General features: G+C 51.2%; 1 protein-coding gene across 1 annotated transcript in view; it reads right to left on the minus strand.

The window, feature by feature from the left end:
- Positions 1-20,718, minus strand: part of LOC133357580 (zonadhesin-like) — a 92,394-nt gene that overhangs the window by 37,372 nt on the left and 34,304 nt on the right. Inside the window, exons 19-29 of the mRNA XM_061575568.1 lie at positions 19,486-19,605; positions 18,012-18,158; positions 16,608-16,861; positions 16,206-16,290; positions 14,344-14,487; positions 12,882-13,043; positions 10,602-10,699; positions 9,608-9,692; positions 8,468-8,521; positions 7,325-8,320; positions 5,304-5,545 (exon numbers count right to left, since the gene is read on the minus strand). Of these exons, the coding sequence (XP_061431552.1) occupies positions 5,304-5,545; positions 7,325-8,320; positions 8,468-8,521; positions 9,608-9,692; positions 10,602-10,699; positions 12,882-13,043; positions 14,344-14,487; positions 16,206-16,290; positions 16,608-16,861; positions 18,012-18,158; positions 19,486-19,605 (2,387 nt within the window). The remainder of the gene's footprint in view (positions 1-5,303; positions 5,546-7,324; positions 8,321-8,467; positions 8,522-9,607; positions 9,693-10,601; positions 10,700-12,881; positions 13,044-14,343; positions 14,488-16,205; positions 16,291-16,607; positions 16,862-18,011; positions 18,159-19,485; positions 19,606-20,718) is intronic.

Genomic DNA, 20,718 nt, shown 5'->3' on the forward strand with positions numbered 1-20,718 from the left:
CGTCGCCATGCCGTGCCAAAAATAATGACGTTGCAACGTCAACAAGGTCTTCTGCACACCCAGATGTAATAGCGTGTCACAATGGAGAGTTCTAATCAACTCGTATCGCAGGGACGCAGGCACCACCAGACGCCAGCGCTCCTGGAGACCTTCCCTCCACATGAGCAGACCATCTCGGATCGCGGTTTCCGGCGCACCCTCCGTAACCGGACCCCCAATCTCCACTTTAGATCGCTTCCGCAAGGACACTAACGACTCATCCATCATCTGCTCCCTTATCCAAACAGACCGTGGCAGATTCAAAACCCCATCAGTCGGCCCCGGTTCCACAGGAGCATCCGACTCCTCAACAGCCAACACCAGCGGCTGAGGGGGGGATAGGCTGGGCGTACATCTATGCGTCCCCGACGCACATTTGCAAGGGGAGCGCTGCGGCAATCTGGAAAGTGCGTCTGCGTTCGCATGGCGCACCCCTTTGCGATGGTGAATTTGAAATGAAAATTCCTGTAGCGTGTCCAACCAACGCGACAGCTGGCCGGAAGGTTGATCCATTTTAAGGGCATATTGTAAGGCCGCATGATCCGTACGTACGATAAAGGAACGGCCGTACAGGTACGGTCGAAACTGACGTAGGAAAAAAACAACGGCTAGGAGTTCCCTGCGAGTGACACAGTAGCGGGTTTCCGCGGGCGACAAGACCCGGCTACCATACGCAACGACGCGCTCTACGCCCCCTTTAGACTGAGATAACACCGCGCCAATACCTGTGTCACTCGCGTCCGTATCAAGAATGAACGGTTGATCGAAATCCGGATAATCCAATGTTGGGGCTGTAGCCAACAGATTACGCAGACTCTGAAAGGCCGCCTCTTCTGGCGGTCCCCACGCAAACTTACGTCCCTTACCCGTAAGGAGGTGCAAGGGCCTCGCGATGGTCGCAAAATTCGGTACAAATCTTCGATAATACGAGGCAAATCCCAGAAAGCGACGTACATCCCCCACGGTGGCCGGAGTTGGCCAATCTCGGACGCACGCCGTTTTTTCCGGGTTCGTAGACACCCCCTCAGCACTCACGATGTGCCCCAAATAACGGACGGACCGTTGCAGTAGGTGACATTTCTTTGGTTTAAATTTCAAGTTCGCGGAGCGCATCCTCGCGAACATCGTCTCCAGCCGCCTTAAATGTTCATCAAATGTGCGGCTGAAGATGATAATATCGTCCAAATATATGAGACATGTCTCCCACTGCAACCCCGTCAAAACGAGCTCCATGAGCCTTTGAAATGTGGCAGGGGCCGCATTCAGCCCCATCGGAAGGCAGTTAAATTGAAATAACCCCTGCGGCGTACGGAATGCGCTCTTCTCCCGTGAGGGCTCGTCAAGGGGAAGCTGCCAAAATCCCGAAGAGAGGTCCAGTGTAGAGAAGAACTTAGCCCCCGACAATGCGTCGAGGGAGTCGTCCATACGCGGCAGTGGATACGCATCTGCCACCGATATCTTATTCAATTTTCGAAAGTCAACACAGAATCGCAATTTGCCATCCTTTTTCTTAACCAAAACCACAGGCGCGCCCCATGGGCTGTTTGATGGCGATATAATATCCGCGGCCAACATGTCTTCCACTGCCCCCCGAACGTGTTCTCGCTCGGCGGGACTCATTCGGTGCGAATTCAACCGAATAGGGGCAGCGTCGCCTGTATCAATGTGATGGTGAAGCAACGAGGTGCGTCCCAAATCCAAATCATTGGAGCTGAACACATCCGAATACGTCAATAACAATTTGTGAAGCGCACCCAGTTGATCCACAGACAGGGAAGAATTTCCGTCACATAAGCTAGCAATCCAGCGATCATCCGAAGCCACAGGCTCGGAAACACCAGCAACCACTTCCTGGCTATGCGAACAATCGTGAGCCGTAAATGCCGTGGTGGCATGTGCCACAACCGTGCCGGCCGGGACGCAAACATTTTCAGTACCCGCATTGAGCACCTGCAAAAACGGTAATTGATCTGGCCGGACGATGGTCTGCGCCCCAACCAGCGCCAACCCGGCCGTTATCGAGGCTGAAGGAGACAACAAGATCCCAACCGCTCCTAGCTGACTAGGCAGGGGCTTCCGATACCGCAGGGGAATAAGCATCTGTGAACCAGGTGGAATGTCAACAGATGCTACGGATAGCGCCTGCACTTGTACGGCCGAAGCAGGTCGCCCCCAGGGCGACGGCAGAAACGAAATTTGACGGCCACCCGGCAGTTCAATACAATTCTCATTAATTTTGATCAAAATAGGCATCTTAGCCAGGAAATCAGTGCCCAATAAACAAGGAACTGCCAAGGATCTTGAAATCAACACAACGCCCGAGGCCGACACATCCCCGATAGATATTTTAGCGTCCACCTGGCCCACGATGCCCATACTACCCCCGTTCGCAGCGACGCACGACCCGTAAACCGGACGCACGGCCCCGGGTGGGATGCCTAACAGATGAAAAATGACATCCGAAATAATAGTCGCGGACGCCCCGGAATCGACCAAAATGCGCACGTCCACCCCTTGTATAGACCCCGGCACGGTGGACGAACCCGTAGCGGCCGCGACAACCCTCCGTGCCAATTTGCGCCACTGCGTCACAGAGCGACAAGGCCCCGTCGAAGGTCTCTCTTTAACAACAACACTATGACCGCACAACGAAGGTGATGGGTGAGGTGTAAAGCCTTGCCGGGTGTCTGGTGCGTGCCGACTTGCCTGGTTCGGTGGTTCCTTGGTCGGCTTGGCCGGTGATGAGGCCTCCTGTTGTGGCGGACCCGGGATGCGGGCCCAGCAGTCCTTCGCGTAGTGGCCCCTCCGTCCGCAGCGGAAACAATCGGCGTCGTTGCGCCGAAGCGCAGGCCTTGCATCGCGCCGGCCTCGTATTGGTGGTGCAGCACGAGAGGCCGGTCCACCGCGGCTTGACCATGGCCCCGAGGCGGCCGTCAGCTCCTGAGGGCCCCCCCCCCATCCGGCACGTATACCGACTTCGTAGGGTCCCAACCCAGAGCGCCACCCTCTGCGACGGGCCCCCCTGTCCACGCCGCGACTTGTTTCCATCGTCGTAGGTTGAATTGTGCATCCAGACATTTCGCCGCCGCCCGGGAGGTGAGCTTCTCATGCCCGCACACCGGCATGGGAATCCCAAGATCCCGCGACAGCTCGAGCATCTTGCCCAAGATGAGAGGCTCGAGCAGGTCAGGTGTTGTATCTGGATACGCGGCCATAGCCAAATCAAGCACCGCACCCCTGTACGCCACAGGCGACTCCTCGGGCGCTCGTTGTCGTTGAGCGAATCGCCGATGCGCGTCGTCAGGTGGCTCGTAGGCGTCGGCCATTTCTTGAAAAACTCCGTATAATGTCCTCTTCTTCTCGGCCTTAATGGAGCGAAAAAAACGAACAGATTCGTCGTCCAGAAGAGTCGGCAACACTTCTAAGGCCTCAGCATCGGTCCATCTCGCAGAACGGGCCGCCGCCAAAAATCTGCAGGCGAAAGCGCTCCAGTCGCCCCCAATGGCGAATTCTTTGACCGTGGTGAGATGGCGACTCCGACTTCGCTTTACTCCGCCCTCCGCCGATGGCTCCTCCGGTGGCAAATTCAAAATGGCGTCGAACCGCGGCGTGGTCAAGATGGCGGTTTCCCGCCGCGGAACGCGCAAGATGGCGGCCTCCTGCCGCGTGGCCGATGGCGCCGGGAGTGAAGATACCGTGGCGTCCTGTGGAGCACTCTCCGCTCTCTCCGTCGCCGTCCTTGGGGTGACGAGATGACACAATTGGCCCAGGACGTCCTTGAGAGTCTCCAGTTGCTCCGCCACCTGCAGCCATCGCAGATCAGCGTCTGATGTTGTCGGCGGCCCTGACACTGTGGCTACATCTTCAACCCCCGTCCCCGCACTCGTTTCAGCAGGGCTCTCCTCCACCACCCCGGCAGGATCCATGTTTGGAGGGAAGTCTTCGTCTTCGGACGAAGAAGCCGATGCTGGCGCTGGAACATTTTTCTTTCTCACTTGTTTCGACATGCCGTTGCACTTCCGACACCAATGTAATAAAGGACTCGACCACGAAGTCTGGCTTGGTGTCCTTTATTCGGTTCTTCCTCGTAACCCACACGGCTGTCCTTCTATAAGACTTCTATACCGACACTGATACTGCTGTTAACCCCGTCACGCCAACAGTTCCTCTGTTGGTCTCCCGTTGTTCTCGTAGCCTTGCTGGCTGTTACCCTCACGCAGCCCCCACTGGCTGCTCTCCTGCAGTTTCTCCTCTCGTCGTTCTCGCAGCCTCTCTCTCCTCTCGTCGCTCTCGTAGCCTCTCCCACACACACAGCCTCGCCGGCTGTGTTCACTGCAGCTCCTCGACCGCCTTCTCTCCAGCAGCCCCACCGCTGTCTTCTCTCGCAGCTCCGCTGGCTGCTCCCTTAGCTGGCCACCGCTGGCCGCCCGTGCCACTCCTCCTGGCTTCGCCCAACGTGGCCTTACTCTGGTCCAGTCTCACTCTCTCTCCCCTCCTCTTCCGGTCTCATCTCTTAAGAACCTTAACCTTGCTCCCACGTCACCTAACTCCACCTCTCCGTGACGTCACATCCGGGAGGTCGCCCGCGCCCGCATTACACATTTTTAAACAATAAGTAACGTGCACCATCGTTGCAACTGCCGCACGCGGAGGCTGAACCGGTGGCCTCTGAGGCGCAAGTCGGCTGTGATGTGCTCGCCATGGCACCACGGCAGCGGCCTTCCTGCGCGTGTCGGCCGATTCTTTAATCTCCCGCCATCGATGCGCACGTTTGACGAAGCTCTCCCACTGACGAGTGAACCTCAAACCCCCCCTCCCGCCTTCCACTCCACCCACACACACACACACGTCTGAAATCCCACATCCCCAACTGGAATCCACTCCAAACCCTACAAACCGATGACAGCCATGCCACCTCTCGATGGCGCAAACTCCGGGGTCGACTGCAAACGTCACCGATCGCCACCTGGAATAGATAACTGACCCCCCCCCCCCCGGCGGTGAAGTTCCTCAGGGTTCAATCTTCCACGGAAAATATTGGACAACCCTCAACTGCTTGAGGACACGGCTAGAGAAGATGATGACATGGTCACTCACTCCTCCATAAGTGCAGTGTTAAATGAGAAGGGAAGAGGAGGGGGGAGGATGGGGAAGGAGAAGGGGGAGGAGGGGGAGGAGGAGAGGGTAGGAAGAGGGAGCAGGCGCAAGAAGGAGGACCATCGCCATGGCGACGGCGGCATCATGGCGGGGGCGACTGTGCGTACCAGCACGCGGTGGCTCTTCTGCAGGGTGATGCGGTGGCCCGCGATGTCGACGACCACGTGCTTGAGGTAGGAGGCGTTGGGCAGGCCGCGCTCCTCGTTCTTGGCCGTGACGGTGAAGTTGGTCACGCCGGTGTCGTTGCACAGGGCCACCAGCGTGTACGTGCACGTGCCCATGTAGCTGATAAGCCGGGAGTCGAAGGTCACGTAGTGCGGATCTCCGGCCACGTGGCAAACCGCACGGTCTGTGGGGGGGGGGGCGGTGATGTCGACGGAAGAGATCGTCATCATCTTCGTCATCATCGTCATCATTGTCATTAGCATTATCATTGTCATGATCATCGTCATCATCTTTGTCATCATCATCGTCATCCTCATCATCGTCATGGTCATCCTACGTTGACATTGGTCCCTGTTGTGGGATTCCGGAATTTTCTGCCGTTGGTTCAAAGCTGCCGACAGAGATGAGCACTGGCCAACGCGCCAATATAGCTGTGACCGAGCAGTTGCTCTCGAGACCACGTCAAATCCCTTAAGGCAGTGGCGTGTGACGACATTGTCAGCTCAGGGGGTGCGGCAATCGGTCAGGTGAGGCTCCAATATTTGATTGGTCTCGCACGGTCATGCCTAGGCTATTATACAGGTTGCTTAAAAAAAATGTTAACACTTACCGTATTTTCCCGCATATAACCCTCGGGGTATACCACTTTTTACAAACAAAACAAGACTCAGGCTATATGGACGTGCGGGCTATCCCAAAAATATACGTGTGACATGTCATACTTTTTTCATGGTAGGACTATCCACTATGCAACACTTACCTTTGACTAAAGCACTGCTGAATAAACCACTCACACTAAAATTGCAAATGTTATCACGTTTTAAATTATTCGAATTGTTTGTACAATGAAACGACAATGTTTGAAGTGGGCGCACTTTGTTTACCGTAATACTTTCAGTGGCTGTAGGGGGGTGCGAAAGTTTCAGCTGAGGCTATGGATTGCACAATGGGAAAGGCCTTAACAAGCATCTACCAGACGCGGAAGCATAATTGCGGAGTTCCTTAGGCCGCTGCTATTGGCTGAGCACTATGCAGTCGTGATCACGAGCTTTGTTTCAAACTTCTAATGGCTTTGTTGCCAGGAGGCAATGGCGTTACCGTAGTGCCGCGATTGGCTGCGCAGTGCACAATCTACCAGTGCTAAAACTGTACGGGGGTAACTACCGGTCCAGTAGCTGTAATATGATGAGGTCGAATGCTGGTCAGCCTAACAGTACGCTTACTTACTTATCTACCAGTTATGTGTTACTTATTTATTGGATATTTACTTTTGTTACTTATTTGCTGTTTTAAGTTCACTCGTTTCCGGTTAGTTTGTTTTCTTTGTGCACGTCATGATTTTAATGTTAACAATTGATAGTGGAATGTATTACAAATGTAAACTTTGTATTAATATGATGACATTAAGCTGCGGTAATGACGTTGGAGGTACGGGCTATCTGAAATTTGTTTTACACAAAACGCTATTTTTGCGGGGTATATGCGTCTGCGGGTTATATGCGGGCTATATGCGGGAAAATACGGTATATGGGACTATCGTTTTTAATGGAAAAAGAACGTATAATAGCACTGTAACATGATAACAAATGTATGTTAATAGCTTCACTTGTTCGCCATCATTGTCAACGCACGCCTGGAATATTCTCCAGGTGGTCTCCAGAGCCCGGAGGCACATGTCTCGTGGTATTGTTGCAAATTCTCGGAAGTGTTCACATGTTTTTGAAGCGCCCTAAATATCGACTCCTCTTGCCCTAGTCACATTATTACATGAGTGTTGTTGTTCTTTCACACTGTTGTTGAGAGCATATCTGATGGTGGTTGTCAAGGGGGCCACCAGTGGGCAGGGGGTGGGGGGGCAAGGCACCCCCTGCCTGCCCCCACGCTCGTCACGCTACTGCCTCAAAGTCTCTGACAGGATCGCGAACCGAACGCGGCACAGCGGGGCACACCGCACAGAACTCGCCTCGTGTGGCTGCTCCAGACGACAACGCTGGCGTTCCGGCAGTCGCAGGCGAGGCCCGTGCTGTCGAGGAGCTGGCAGCTGCTGTGCTCTCAGCTGGTGGCTCAACCGTCGTGAACATGCCCGAGACTTCCGTGTTAATGTCCGTAGTGCTGACGACAGGAGGCTGCTCTGTGGGATATGTAGACTCTGGGTTTGGCGCATCTGTATATTTTGTGGAAAAGTCAAGGTCGGTAGTGCTGACGACAGGAGGTTCCTCTGTGGGATATGTAGACTCTGGGTTTGGCGCATCTGTATATTTTGTGGAAAAGTCAAGGTCGGTAGTGCTGACGATAGGAGGTTCCCCTGTGGGATATGTAGACTCTGGGTTTGGCACATCTGTATATTTTGTGGGAAAATCAAAGTCTGTAGTGCTGTCTACAGGACCCTCTTCTGTGGAATCGGTAGAATATGGTATTGGGCCATCTGTGTATTCTGTGGGAAAATCGAAGTCTGTAGTGCTGTCTACAGGAGCCTCTTCTGTGGAATCGGTAGAATCTGGTATTGGGTCATCTGTGTATTCTGTGGGAAAATCGAAGTCTGTAGTGCTGTCTACAGGAGCCTCCTCTGTGGAATCGGTAGAATCTGGTATTGGGTAATCTGTGTATTCTGTGGGAAAATCTAGGTCTGTTGTGCTGTCTACCAGTGGATCATCTGTGAGATCCGACATCCATATGTCGGTTACCATTGGAGAAGATTCAAAACCTGTTGTGGTCACGGTCCGAGGCAGGTCCGTTGCGGTGTAATCCGACACCGAGTGATCCGTTACCCCTGGCATGCCTGTCGTGCTGAAGACCGGCGCTGTGACCACTTCCGTAGGCCCTGGCGTTGAGCCGCCTGTCGGTTCGTGCACAGCTTGCGTGGCGGCCGATGTCGAGAGTTGGTTTGTGTGCGCCGTGTCCGCAGAGTCGTCCGTGTTAGCTTGTTGGGTGAAGGTGCTCGCCGGATCGGCCGGCGTCCCTGTGACAATCGGCCCCGACGCAGAATTCATAGTTGAGACGGACGCACCCCCCCCCCCCCCCCGAACGTAAATATAACGTCGCCGTTGCGTTAACTTTTGACATTAAACGTCACGATGGTTGGCAAGGCGTGCGAATGCATCAGTACCTGTGAGGGTTGTTGACAGAGGGGCTGTCACTGTCGATGGGCTCGTGTAGCAATCTGAAAAAAGGCAAATCGGTATTTTTTATGAAGTTTTCACTTTATTTAATCGTGAATTCATTACAATAATCCAACTGCAAAATGCCTTGAGATAGAACGCTCGTTTGCAGGGTATCCGAGGTAAATTGGTACACACACAGCAAACAGATAATTAACACAAAGACAAAGATCCCCCACATAGCCTTAACAGATTGTTGGGGCAAGTGCTGTTCACGAGCACCTATGAAGGCCATGCCGGCCTTCATAGGTGCTCATGAATGATTATCTGTGTAACGGGTTCCGGAGACACTTGTAGAGGTAACTTCTTTATTACGATTCAACACCACTCCAGCACTCCAACTCTCCAACAGTCCAACACTCCAACCTTCCAACAGTCCTGATACTCTGTTATAGCCTAGGTACACAGCCTAGATACTCTACTCTGGCTACGCTCTGGAACTCTCCCTCACAAGGTCGTAGAGTCGGGAGTTCCAGAGTCCCACCACTGGCTCTCACAGCATCCCAGGGTCCTCCGATGGCTGGTCTTGGGTCTTGGGTCTTGAGCTACGACTGGCCCTGATCGTCCAGGGAGCTCCCCTTTTATGCCCAGTCCCCAACGAGGGATGGGGCCGTGTGCGCCCCCAGATATCCCACAGAGCACACACAGCCCCCCCCTTTGGCGGCGCCAAGGGGATTAAGCGCCTGGGAACGCCAAGAGGCTTAAGCGTCTGACCTGCCTGGGAACCCACGCCTGGCGCCAAGAGGCTTAAGCGCCTGGCCCTCCCAGGGTCCCAGAGCCCCCAGCAGCCCCTCCCTTCTTATGTCACTACATCTGTACCGGTCCTGGGCCTCCCCTAGGTCGACTCAGCCCCAAATGAATACCTGACGCAGTGTGTAAACGTCGCCACTTGGGAGACAAAGACGGCAGGGCGTGGTGCTGGCCACCCACCCCCTCGTGCACCATGCCGGCCTTCATAGGTGCTCGCTAACAGCACTTGCCCCAACAGTTCATTAAGGCTATACGGCGGACCTCTTTCTTTTGTACAAATGTTGAACTTCTTTTGCACCGCACGTCGCCAACCGTGCTCATCGGAGGTGCCCCGTCACCTGAGAGGTCGCAGGCTGAGATGCAAACGCTGTCCAGGGCAACGTCGCTCTGCGCGGTTTCGCCACGGATTCCTTCGATGGCAAACTGCAGGAAGGCGAACGACAGTGCAGTGTAAACACCCTGGGGGCCGTTTGCTGATCATCGCCAGCCAAGGTAAATACAGGGTGCTTCAAAAAAATATTTACACTTATATGGGACTATCGTTTTTAATGGAAAAAGAACGGATAATACACTGTAACATGATAACAAATGTATGTTAATAGCGTCAAACAGTCTCCACTTGTTCGCCATCATTGTCAACGCATGCCTGGAATCTTCTCCAGGTGGTCTCCAGAGCCCGGAGGCACATTTCTTGTGGTATTGTTGCAAATTCTCAGAAGTGTTAAAAAATGTTGAAGCACCCAAATATACAGCAGGCGTCAGGCTCGGGAATGAGCCCACGACCTCCTGCATGCCAGGCAAGGTAGTTAACAATCGCCACCGCAGCACCCCCAGTGCCCTCGACAATGACGGAACGATCCCAGCGTGCATTGCGACGTGAGCGTGCGCTGCATTGCTCGCGCGCTGCTGGTGCGCGTGTTGGTCTTGTAATGTACGTACGTTGAACTTCTTTCGCACTGTACGGAACCAACTATGATAATCGGAGGTGCGGGGGAAGGACAATAAACTAAACACTAAAAGCAGTTCTAAAGAAATGAGTTTTAAATCTAGATGATGATTTAAAAGTGAAAAGCTCAAGTGGCTTCCTAATATCGGAAGAAAAAGCGTTCCAGACGGCCGTAGAAGTGCATCTGAAAGTGCAGCGCGATACGGTGACCATCTTTGTTCAAAGTCCAGCCAAAATCCGCCACTGCTGCTGCTGCGAGGATGACGGCCAGAGTTCGCGTGATGATGCTCTTTTACGAGATCGGCGGGGTGCATGTTTTGGATATATTTGTGGCGAGCACTTTGTGTGTGCGAGCAGCGAGGAGCCATGAGAAGTGTTCCACCTGCCTGGAGTGGCCCTTGGCGGAGAGCGAGGAGCCGAACTGGAAGCCACCACCGCCCGTGGTTGCCGCGGGCGGACCAAATGGGATCCCCCAAAGAGCCACCTGCACCAGACGGGCGTCGGAACGAGACTCGGTTACTGAACGTCGCACAGGGCTTGTGTGGAAATAACGTGGGGGCTGGGGTCTTGGGGGAGGAGACCTTGCAGCATCTGTCACGTTGTCAGTCACAGTAGGTCAATCGATTTACTTCAAGCCTTGCTCTGCCTTGATGCGTTATTTTGCTGCTTATGAATTTCCACGTGATAATGAGACACTTCGTTGAGCTATCATTTGTGGTGGCCAGGTCGCTTCTGAAAACGAGCGACGTAGTTCAATGGGCCTTACCTGGTAAAATGCTTCTTCTTGGTTCTTTCGGTAAAGTCACATAGAAGGGAAGTAATAAAAAAAACATATATTTTATTATTTTACTATATTATTTTATTATATTATTATATCATATTATTATATTATATTATTTTATTATATTATTTTATTATGTTTTATTTTTATTCTTTTATTACTTCCCTTCTACGTGACTTTACCGAAAGAACCAAGAAGATGAATCTCTGCAGTCACGAAAGCTTTAAATCGAAATTTTGGTAAAATACTCTTATATATCATGGGACCTCCTTTGCCAGTGTAGTAAGTTCGAGGAGACGATGTCGAAGTTGAGGCACACTCTGTTTATTAACCCAGGGACAGGCACAATAGTTGAAGGGGTATCGGCCCCTTCACCCGTACTATGGGAAACCCACCCTAGTCCTAAGCCCTCTGTCCTGTCCCCCAGTCCTCCTCTACTGGGCTACGGGAGGCTGACTGATCTGGCCCTGGCAAGCACAGATCTCGGCACCAGCTAACCAGCCTTGCCCTGATAAGGGCAGCGGTCTGGAAGCTCTTGGGCCGCGCCACTGGCTTACCCGGCTCGGCCCTTATAAGGACGGCGAGACCGGGGAGTCCCAGGGCCTAATCTCCGAGTCTTGGATCTTCACTGGTCAGCTTCGTGTCGAACTGAACTCGAGCTCTTTGGGTCTCCACCTTTTATAGGGATCGCCTCCGAGGGCTGGGGGCGTGGGCAATAACTGATGCGGACGTCGGTGTGACCACCCGTGTATGTGAGTGCCGACAGTCCTGTGTTTGTTGTCCGCCGTTTCTCCCGTAATAACCCCTACACCAGTACCAAAATATACTAATAGGGTTTTTCCGCTTTTTTTTTTTCCTTTTTTTTCCGGCAACAAAACTGCCAGAAAAAAAGGGGAAAAACCCTATTAGTATACTCTTATATAAGCGCACAACTTTATCTATCTGTGATGAACGCTGCACTTTCCATCGTTTTCATGCAGGGGGCGCTGCAAACCGACGCATCCCCTGCATGAACAATGGAGGTGCAGGGACAGACATTCGATTACGCTGGAATCGATCTGCAGACGGCGGTCTTTTCGCACGGCCAGCTCTATGTCGCCTTTTCTCGATCCCGCAATCGCAAACAGGTCAAAGTTCGCATCGAACCGAACCCCCAGCAAGGCCATCTACTTAACGACGAGAGAAAATTCACACGAAATGTCGTTTTCAATTAAGTCTTCCAGATGTAAAATGATATAAGCTTATAATGAAGAAATTAAATTATCTAATTCAAAACATAATACAGTTCAAAGATGTTTCATTTTAAAACTTCAAAACAGAGCATCGGGTGCTTGCGTCGTTCGTGTGCAATATTTTTTGTGAGGGGCGCCATAGGCGCCCCCAAACAACCCCTAGTAAAAATAGTTTATTAGTTTAACTACCTTGCCTGGTATACAGGAGGTCGTGGGTTCAATCCCAACCCTGACACTTGTATAATTGACATGTGCATGTTGTCCCCGTGATCGCGTGGATTTTTCTCCGGGTCCTCTGGTCTCACCCCTCCACATTTAGAATCACTGTGCGTTAAGAGTATTTGGCTGCTGTACATTTCTACATGAGACGCCGTTTCGTTGAGCTATCGTTTGTGATAGCCAGGTCACGTCCAAAAAAGAAGCTAATAGCTCAGTGGGCTTTACCTGGTAAGGTAAACATGAATTTTTGCATAACACCACTCCATGCAATGCTGCAGTACACCCTAACCTGTTGCAAGAGCAATGACACGAACTGTAAATTGATTGAATGTTCATCACACATTACCGAAGAGCTGTCCACCAGGAAATAAACAAAACCACATTCTGAAATGTCAAGGGGCGTCAAATTATTGATGAGTCTGCAGGCTTCCTACCTTCCTTGATGTAAACGTTGATGGCCATGTTCTCTGCTGACCCATACAGGAAGTAGTGGAAGCTCAGGACGAGGCACCCAGAGGAGGGGAGAGCCGGACTCTCCAGCAGCAGCACCGCTCCAGGGCCGTTGTACTCGGCGTCCAGCAGCAGGTAATTCCCAACTACACACAGCAGAATTAACACAGTGGTCCACACACACTGTTGTATTCACTAACACAGTGATCCACACACACTGCTGTATTCACTACCACAGTGGTCCACACACACTGCTATATTCACTCACACAGTGATCCACACACACTGCTGTATTCACTCACACAGTGATCCACACACACTGTTGTATTCACTAACACAGTGGTCCACACACACACTGCTGTATTCACTAATACAGTGGTCCACACACACTGTGCTGTATTCACTAACACAGTGGTCCACACACACATTGTTGTATTCACTAACACAGTGATCCACACACACTGTTGTATTCACTAACACAGTGATCCACACACACTCTGCTGTATTCACAAACACAGTGGTCCACACACACTGCTGTATTCACTAACACAGTGATCCACACACACTGCTGTATTCACTAACACAGTGGTCCACACACACTGTTGTATTCATTAACACAGTGATCCACACACTCTGCTGTATTCACAAACACAGTGATCCACACACACTCTGCTGTATTCACAAACACAGTGATCCACACACACTCTGCTGTATTCACTAACACAGTGATCCACACACACTCTGCTGTATTCACTAACACAGTGATCCACACACACTCTGCTGTATTCACTCACACAGTGGTCCACACACTCTGCTGTATTCACAAACACAGTGATCCACACACACTCTGCTGTATTAACAAACACAGTGATCCACACACACTCTGCTGTATTCACAAACACAGTGGTCCACACACTCTGCTGTATTCACAAACACAGTGATCCACACACACTCTGCTGTATTCACAAACACAGTGGTCCACACACACACTGCTGTATTCACTAACACAGTGGTCCACACACACTGCTGTATTCACTAACACAGTGGTCCACACACTCTGCTGTATTCACTAACACAGTGGTCCACACACACTGCTGTATTCACTAACACAGTGGTCCACATACTCTGCTGTATTCACAAACACAGTGATCCACACACACTCTGCTGTATTAACAAACACAGTGATCCACACACACTCTGCTGTATTCACTAACACAGTGATCCACACACACTCTGCTGTATTCACTCACACAGTGGTCCACACACTCTGCTGTATTCACAAACACAGTGATCCACACACACACTGCTGTATTCACTAACACAGTGATCCACACATACTGCTGTAGTCACTAACACAGTGATCGAGACACATTATACTAGGTGTGGGTTTCAAGGCCAGTAGCTTGAGTGGAGGCTGTGAGTGATGCGAGGCTGTAAGATACTCACAGCCAGGCCGTGAGAAGTCATCATCAGGGCCAGTGTTCTCAGTGTTTGTGGGACCACTCCAATGCTCCCAGCCAAAGTCCCCTCCGCTGTTCGCCCAGCCGCAGAAGTCACCCATCTCATCGAAATCACATCCGCTCACACACTCTGTGGGGTGATTTAAATAAAACAAATAAATGAGCATCAATATAAAACGCAGAAGCATCAGCCACGCATTCACACACATTGGTATATCTTTTTTTTATTAACCTGGTTTCCGGGTTTGCGTTTTCGACACCGGTAAGCGTGCCGATGATGTCACGGGGCCTTTGGGTTGCACTTCGGGGCACGTTAGGAGGTGCCTTGTCAGCGCCGCCAGCACCAGCAATGGATCCGTCAGCTCTGCGAAGTGCGCTGGTCGTCGGCCTGCTTACTGCGCGGCTATTCTGCCCATTCTCGTTGACCAGAGAACCAATGTTTTGTCGTTCTCTGCGAAACGAACAACGCGATACGTTTGGGAATGAACACCGAAATCTCGACCCAAACGTCGCACCTCCCGACGATGAAAAACTCCTTGGAGACACCGGCGGAACCGTCAGTCGCATCGGAACATTGACAGGCCGATGTCGACAGGCCACATCTCTCCTTCACGAATGGAACATGAAAGACCCAAGCCACGGTGGTGCGATTGTGTCCATGCAACCCGCACAGAGTAATCCCACAATGGAGGAAGAGCACAACTACAAATTGGACATTGGCGTTGTGCTCCCGAATAGACACAAATGCGAGTACAGCACAATTGCTGTTCATCGCGGAATTGGTTTGTTTCCTCATTGCACCTTTTTGCATTGTAAATGAACAAATAATTCCACCCGCACGGCTCGTGTGAGTCGGTGTCGCGGTTTCTTGCAATTTGCTGCAGTTCTAAAAAAGTGACGGCTGCTTGAAACGCCATGGTGGCAGGAGGCCGAGCTACTCAGTGAGGAGTCTCCAAAAGTCTGCTCATTAGTTTGGAAGACCCTGTAACTGCGATGGAACGAGTAATACGTTACGTTTTATGTTGGAGAGACGGGAGGAAATTATGACAGAAAGTAGGTTTTACCCTTTCTGGCAATAAAACAGGAGGTGTTAAGATGTTCAAACGCCAAATAGAAACATTTTGCAACGGGGCATAATCAAGTCTGCAATATGAGAATAGGTTTTCCCCTTTTATCTGGCAACAAAACAGGTGTTGAGATGTTAAAACACGAAACTGAAACCTTTTACAAGGAATCATGTCTGCATTAACCACAATACTTGTGGTCAGAATGCAAACAAAAAACATACATGAGACTAGGCTCAAAAGAAAGCTGTCTCTGGTGTGGACCAATAAGTTTCAAAGACAATGCATATATTATCAGAGTATGTTTTTTGTTTGCATTCTGACCACAAGTATTGTGGTTAATGCAGACATGATTCCTTGTAAAAGGCTTCAGTTTGGTGTTTTAACATCTTAACACCTGTTTTGTTGCCAGAAAAAAGGGGAAAACCTATTCTCATATTTTGGTACTGGCAAAGGAGGTCCCATGATGAAGTCTGCAATAACCACACATACTTGTGGAAAACATGCAAACAAACATGCCCCGATAATATTCTCACATTGTCTTTGAAACTGATTGGCCGCCACCAGAGACAGCAGCCTTCTTCATGGCCCTGTCTTTCTGGCCTTATTTCCCAAAAATTGTAGTGGCTACGTGTACACACACGACGGGCGTGTCACGTGTACACACGCGACGGGCGCGTCACGTGTGCATATGCAACGGGCGCATCGCGTGTGCACACGCGACGGGCGTGTCAAGCCCGTCACGACACCCACAGTTGGCTGTGCCCCCTTTCTGCGCTCTTACCTGGACACCTTCCCAGCACCACTGTGATGTCATCCAGCGCTACGTCGCTCATCGCGGTGATTCCTCGAATGCCCTCGATGATCACCTGCAGGATTGCAGAGCTCGGGGGCATTAGTCCCAAGAGGCATGCTCCATGGCGCCACCAAGCACCAGGGGAATGCAATGGTGAACATTCAACCGAATATTGAATTACATTTTTTACGCAAAACGCAACCGGCGTCATTTCACACGGCAGATGCGATGCACGATTCTCCTCTAGGCCGGTGCTGCCAGGTGGCACTAAGCTCGGTGTGTGGCCTGGCGTAGATGGTGACGGTTCTGGTGATTATTAGGAGCCACTGACCTGGGTGTGTGGCCTGGCCTGGATGGTGAAAGTTGCGGTGAGTATTAGGGGCCACTGACCTGGGTGTCTGGCCTGGCCTGAATGGTGACAGTTCCCTGCAGCCAGGCGCTGCTCTGCTGCCCCTCAGCGCGCCACACGCGTCTCTCACTGCCGTCCTCCAGCACGTGCACGTTCAGGGTCATAAGTTCATCGCCGTACATGTGGTACCAGAAGCTCAGGCACACGTTCTGGTTGGTGTTGATGCTGGGGCTCAGGAGCCTCACTCCTCCCCCAGCTCCCACGGACGCAGAGTCCAGGTAGAGGTAGAAGGAGGCTGAAACGAATCGGCATCCCGTGCCGTCAATGTGTGCACGCGGAGCGAGCGAGCGGTGGCACAGCGGTTGGTATGTTGAACTTCTTTCGTACCATAGGTAGCCAACCGTCCTCATCAGAGGTGCGGGAAATTGAACGTGCGAACGTTTGACATTTACATCTTTAAATATTACAAATTTTTTAAAGCCTCATATTAGCAACTATCCTGCTATTAGCACAGTTCGCTACATACGGTGCAAAAGTTCAACAAACAAACATACGTAGTTTAACACAGAGGCTTCCACAACCAATTGTGCGGTTTGTGCACCACACTACGATGCTGACAAACCTGCGTAGACTCCTGGGCATGCACATCTGGGGAAAATGGTATCTGAACTTGACCTGGGAATGACTCTCCTAGGTCGACTCAGCCTCAAATGAGTATGAACTTCTGGACAAAAAAGTGACGTCCTATAAATATCAGGAGTTCTCACTCGAGTATTTCCAGCAGCTTCTACGCCAGTGTGATCAAGGAGACTCGGAACAATTCATCCACACTCACCTCCCCCAAGCCATCGTGCCCACATGCAGGCCAGGTGCTGAGTCACCTTGTGTCCACAAGGCCACTGGGAGCAGGGCGCTGCAGTGGCTAGATGTTAACTACGTCCCCTGGTATACAGGAGGTTGTGGTTTTGATCCCAACCCAGATGCCTGCTGTATATTTGGAGTTTGCATGTCTCTCTCCCCGTGGTCGCGTGGACTTTTCTCTGGGTCGTCCGGTCTTTCCCTCCACATTTAGAATCAACATCACACGTTTCGAGTATTTGGCTGCGATAAATTTAGACATGATGTTAAGACACTTCGTTGACCTATCATTTGTGATTAGCCAGGTCGCTTCTGAAAAAGAGCGATAAAACTCAGTGGGCCTTACCTGGTAAAATAAAAAATAATTAGTTTAGTTTTAAGAGCATGCTCTCGCTTTGCTCAAAAACGCACCTCACCTGGGCTAGGAGTGTAATACGACAAAGGCATTTTCAATCCGGATTACTGGCAGAGCCAGTGCATTAGCCCATGAGTTCTATCAAACAGCCCGTGGAAGGAGATATCGCAGAACTACTCCTGAGATCCTGGTGCATTAACACACTTAAGCAAAATACAGTCTCGGCACTCACATCCGGTGGTGTGGTCCCCAGGTGGACCGGTGTTGGGGTTGGGGGTTGCTCCCGAGTTCCTGATCCAGCCTCCGGCGTCATCGCCCGACTGAGTCCAGCCGCACAGCGGGAGTGCCGCATCGTCAAAGCTGCAGCTGAGACGCGCGTCTGCAGAGAAAACACGAAGCATCATCAACCCGAGTGCTTTTCCTTTGTGAAATATCAACGTCGTCATCGTCATTCACGAAAAATGCACCGCTGGATGGAGGCTTCCCCCAAATCGTGACAATTCCCCACAGTCGTGTGATGTCAAGATCCATCTGACTCCCGGTTCCAATGCGTCATCTGCGTAGTTGGTGGACGTTCTGCCCTGGCGTTTTATCTCCTTCGGCAACCACTCCATCATTGGTGACGAATGTCGGCCATCATCCCTTCCAGCCACGTGTCCTGCCCTACCCCCCTTTTCTTTTTTGTAAATTATTTTAATTGATCCAACCACATGGGTGATGTACAACTTCCGCGACACGTGAGCTGTGCATAGCAGGATAGGCGGACGTGTAGGACCGTGGCGTTATGCGGTACGTGATTCTTCCAAGAGCTCGGGATGGTCTTTCTAGCCGAAATGTTAAATACTTGCACAAGGTGCCTGGTGACGCCTTGGGGTTTAAAGCCCAGGAGGGAGGATTCAATGCTTGGTGTTATCTCGATGCCAGACATCACGTTGTACAGATCGGTTATTTTATCACGGAATGTCCTGATCAAGCCCCTTTTCTTTAAGATCGATAGTGTCCCTAACTTGCACAAGTTATCTAAGTCCGTGTCTTCCTCTTTCTGTCTCTCAACGCGGTGGCAATCAGAGTTCTCCACGTGTTTCTTGGCGCAGGTTTTCAAATTTTGATCCCCCTTTATATTTGTCCATGCCCCACGCTCCTGATCCACTGATTTGATCCAGGAGCTGTCCCTTTTGGATTTGCGAAATGGGCTGAACGTTGTAACCGGAGCGATTTACTAGACGTGCGCACAAAAAATACCACCAAGGGAACACTCAGAGCAAATCTCTTCCACAAACAAGACGGGCGGCGTGCGACGGTGAGAGTGCACGTGTGTACGTTTAACTTCTTTTGCACCGTATGTAGCCAACCGTGCTAATTGTAGGTGCGGGGGAAAGGACAACAAACTAAATACAACAACAAGCAGTTATAAAGAAATTAGTTGTCAATTTATATGATTTAAAAGTGCGTAGCTCTAGTGACTTCCTAACATCAGAATATGTATCTATACTGGAAGAATCTGATGAGCTATAAAGTTCTTGCTCACAGATGTCCAGTTGGGGCGGGTAAGAACGTGACAGCAACAAACAGTACATCGGAAGGCAGAGCGTTCCAGACGGCCGCAGAAACGCACCTGAAAGCGCCGTCTTTGTTCGGTGGTAAGAACAAAAGGCACTGCAGCTGCTGCTGCTGCTGTGAGGATGACCACCAGAGTGGCCACGTACCTGGCTCGGGAGCTGCAGGTGTCTGCGGGATGCACGCGGTGCTGGCGGAGGGCGTGGGCACGGTGGTGGTGGTCGTTGTTGTGGTGGTCGTTGTTGTGGTGGTGTTCACCGCTGTGCTCTCTGCGAAGCACGGCATGCGGTGTTCTCGTCAGTTTCACCGGAGCAACGTTCCATGCGAGATGAGCATCCAGTAGTTTTGCACGATTTAAATTTTTCCGTGGACGCATATTTGCATTCATCTATATTTGTATCTTTCTGGGATTGCTTTAATGCCACAAAAAAAACTACGAGATTGTTCACACTTACATATGTGTGTATAAGAAAACCGTATCGTCCTTAAACCCTGAGCGTATTTAAACTGCAGGAGTAAAAACAATTCTCGATTTCATTTTATTCTGTACGCGCACGTTGTGTCACAGGTGAACTTTTCCACGTGCAACAACAAATTTCAACACACCTCGTTACTACTGAAAACACAAAGGTAACCATGGCGTTTCTACAACGCATTACAACGACGTGTTTCAAACACGTTCATTGCGTGCACGCACTGCCGGATCGTACAAATCAACGTAACGTTGAAAATAACAAGAGGACTAAACGGGGAGTTCACCTAGATCTGGGGTCCCCCCTCGTGAATGCCACTCCAGAAACCTTGAGTTTACTTGACTGACCTTGAAATGAGACTGACTCCCCCCCCCCCTCTTTCCCCCATCTTTTCCCGAAGAAAAGGGAGATCTAACGCATCACGTACCGCACAATGCTACGGTCCTGCACGTCCTTGTTGATTGTCGAGCCACCAATCCCTCACCTGTCACGGAAGTTGTACACCCCCCCCTTCCACCCCCCCGTGGTTGGATCAATGAAAATAATTTACAAAAGAAAAAGAAGAGGACTAAACAACACCGCTTGCTGCCACATCCGTAAGCTCACGTGCCGTGCAATTCGCGACACGGTTTGTATTCACGCAGCATTTAAAGGCGACCCGCATCTCAAGACGCTGCACAAAAGAGTGCGACTCAAGTCACGGATTAGCTTTGGATCGCTCAAAGCAGGGTGAGGGCGCCACAGTGGCTAGGAGACGTTAACTATCTCGCCTGGTATACTGGAGGTCGTGGTGAGTTCCGATCCCGACCCTGATGCCTGCTGTGTATTTGAAGTTTGCGTGTCTCTTTCCCCGTGGTCGCGTGACGTTGAGTCACCACTATAAGTTCCCACGTGCTGATGATAAGCCAC

This window comes from Lethenteron reissneri, chromosome 58 (genome assembly GCF_015708825.2).
Source record: "Lethenteron reissneri isolate LAM-NWPU_2019-01 chromosome 58, ASM1570882v1, whole genome shotgun sequence".
Taxonomy (NCBI): domain Eukaryota; kingdom Metazoa; phylum Chordata; class Hyperoartia; order Petromyzontiformes; family Petromyzontidae; genus Lethenteron; species Lethenteron reissneri.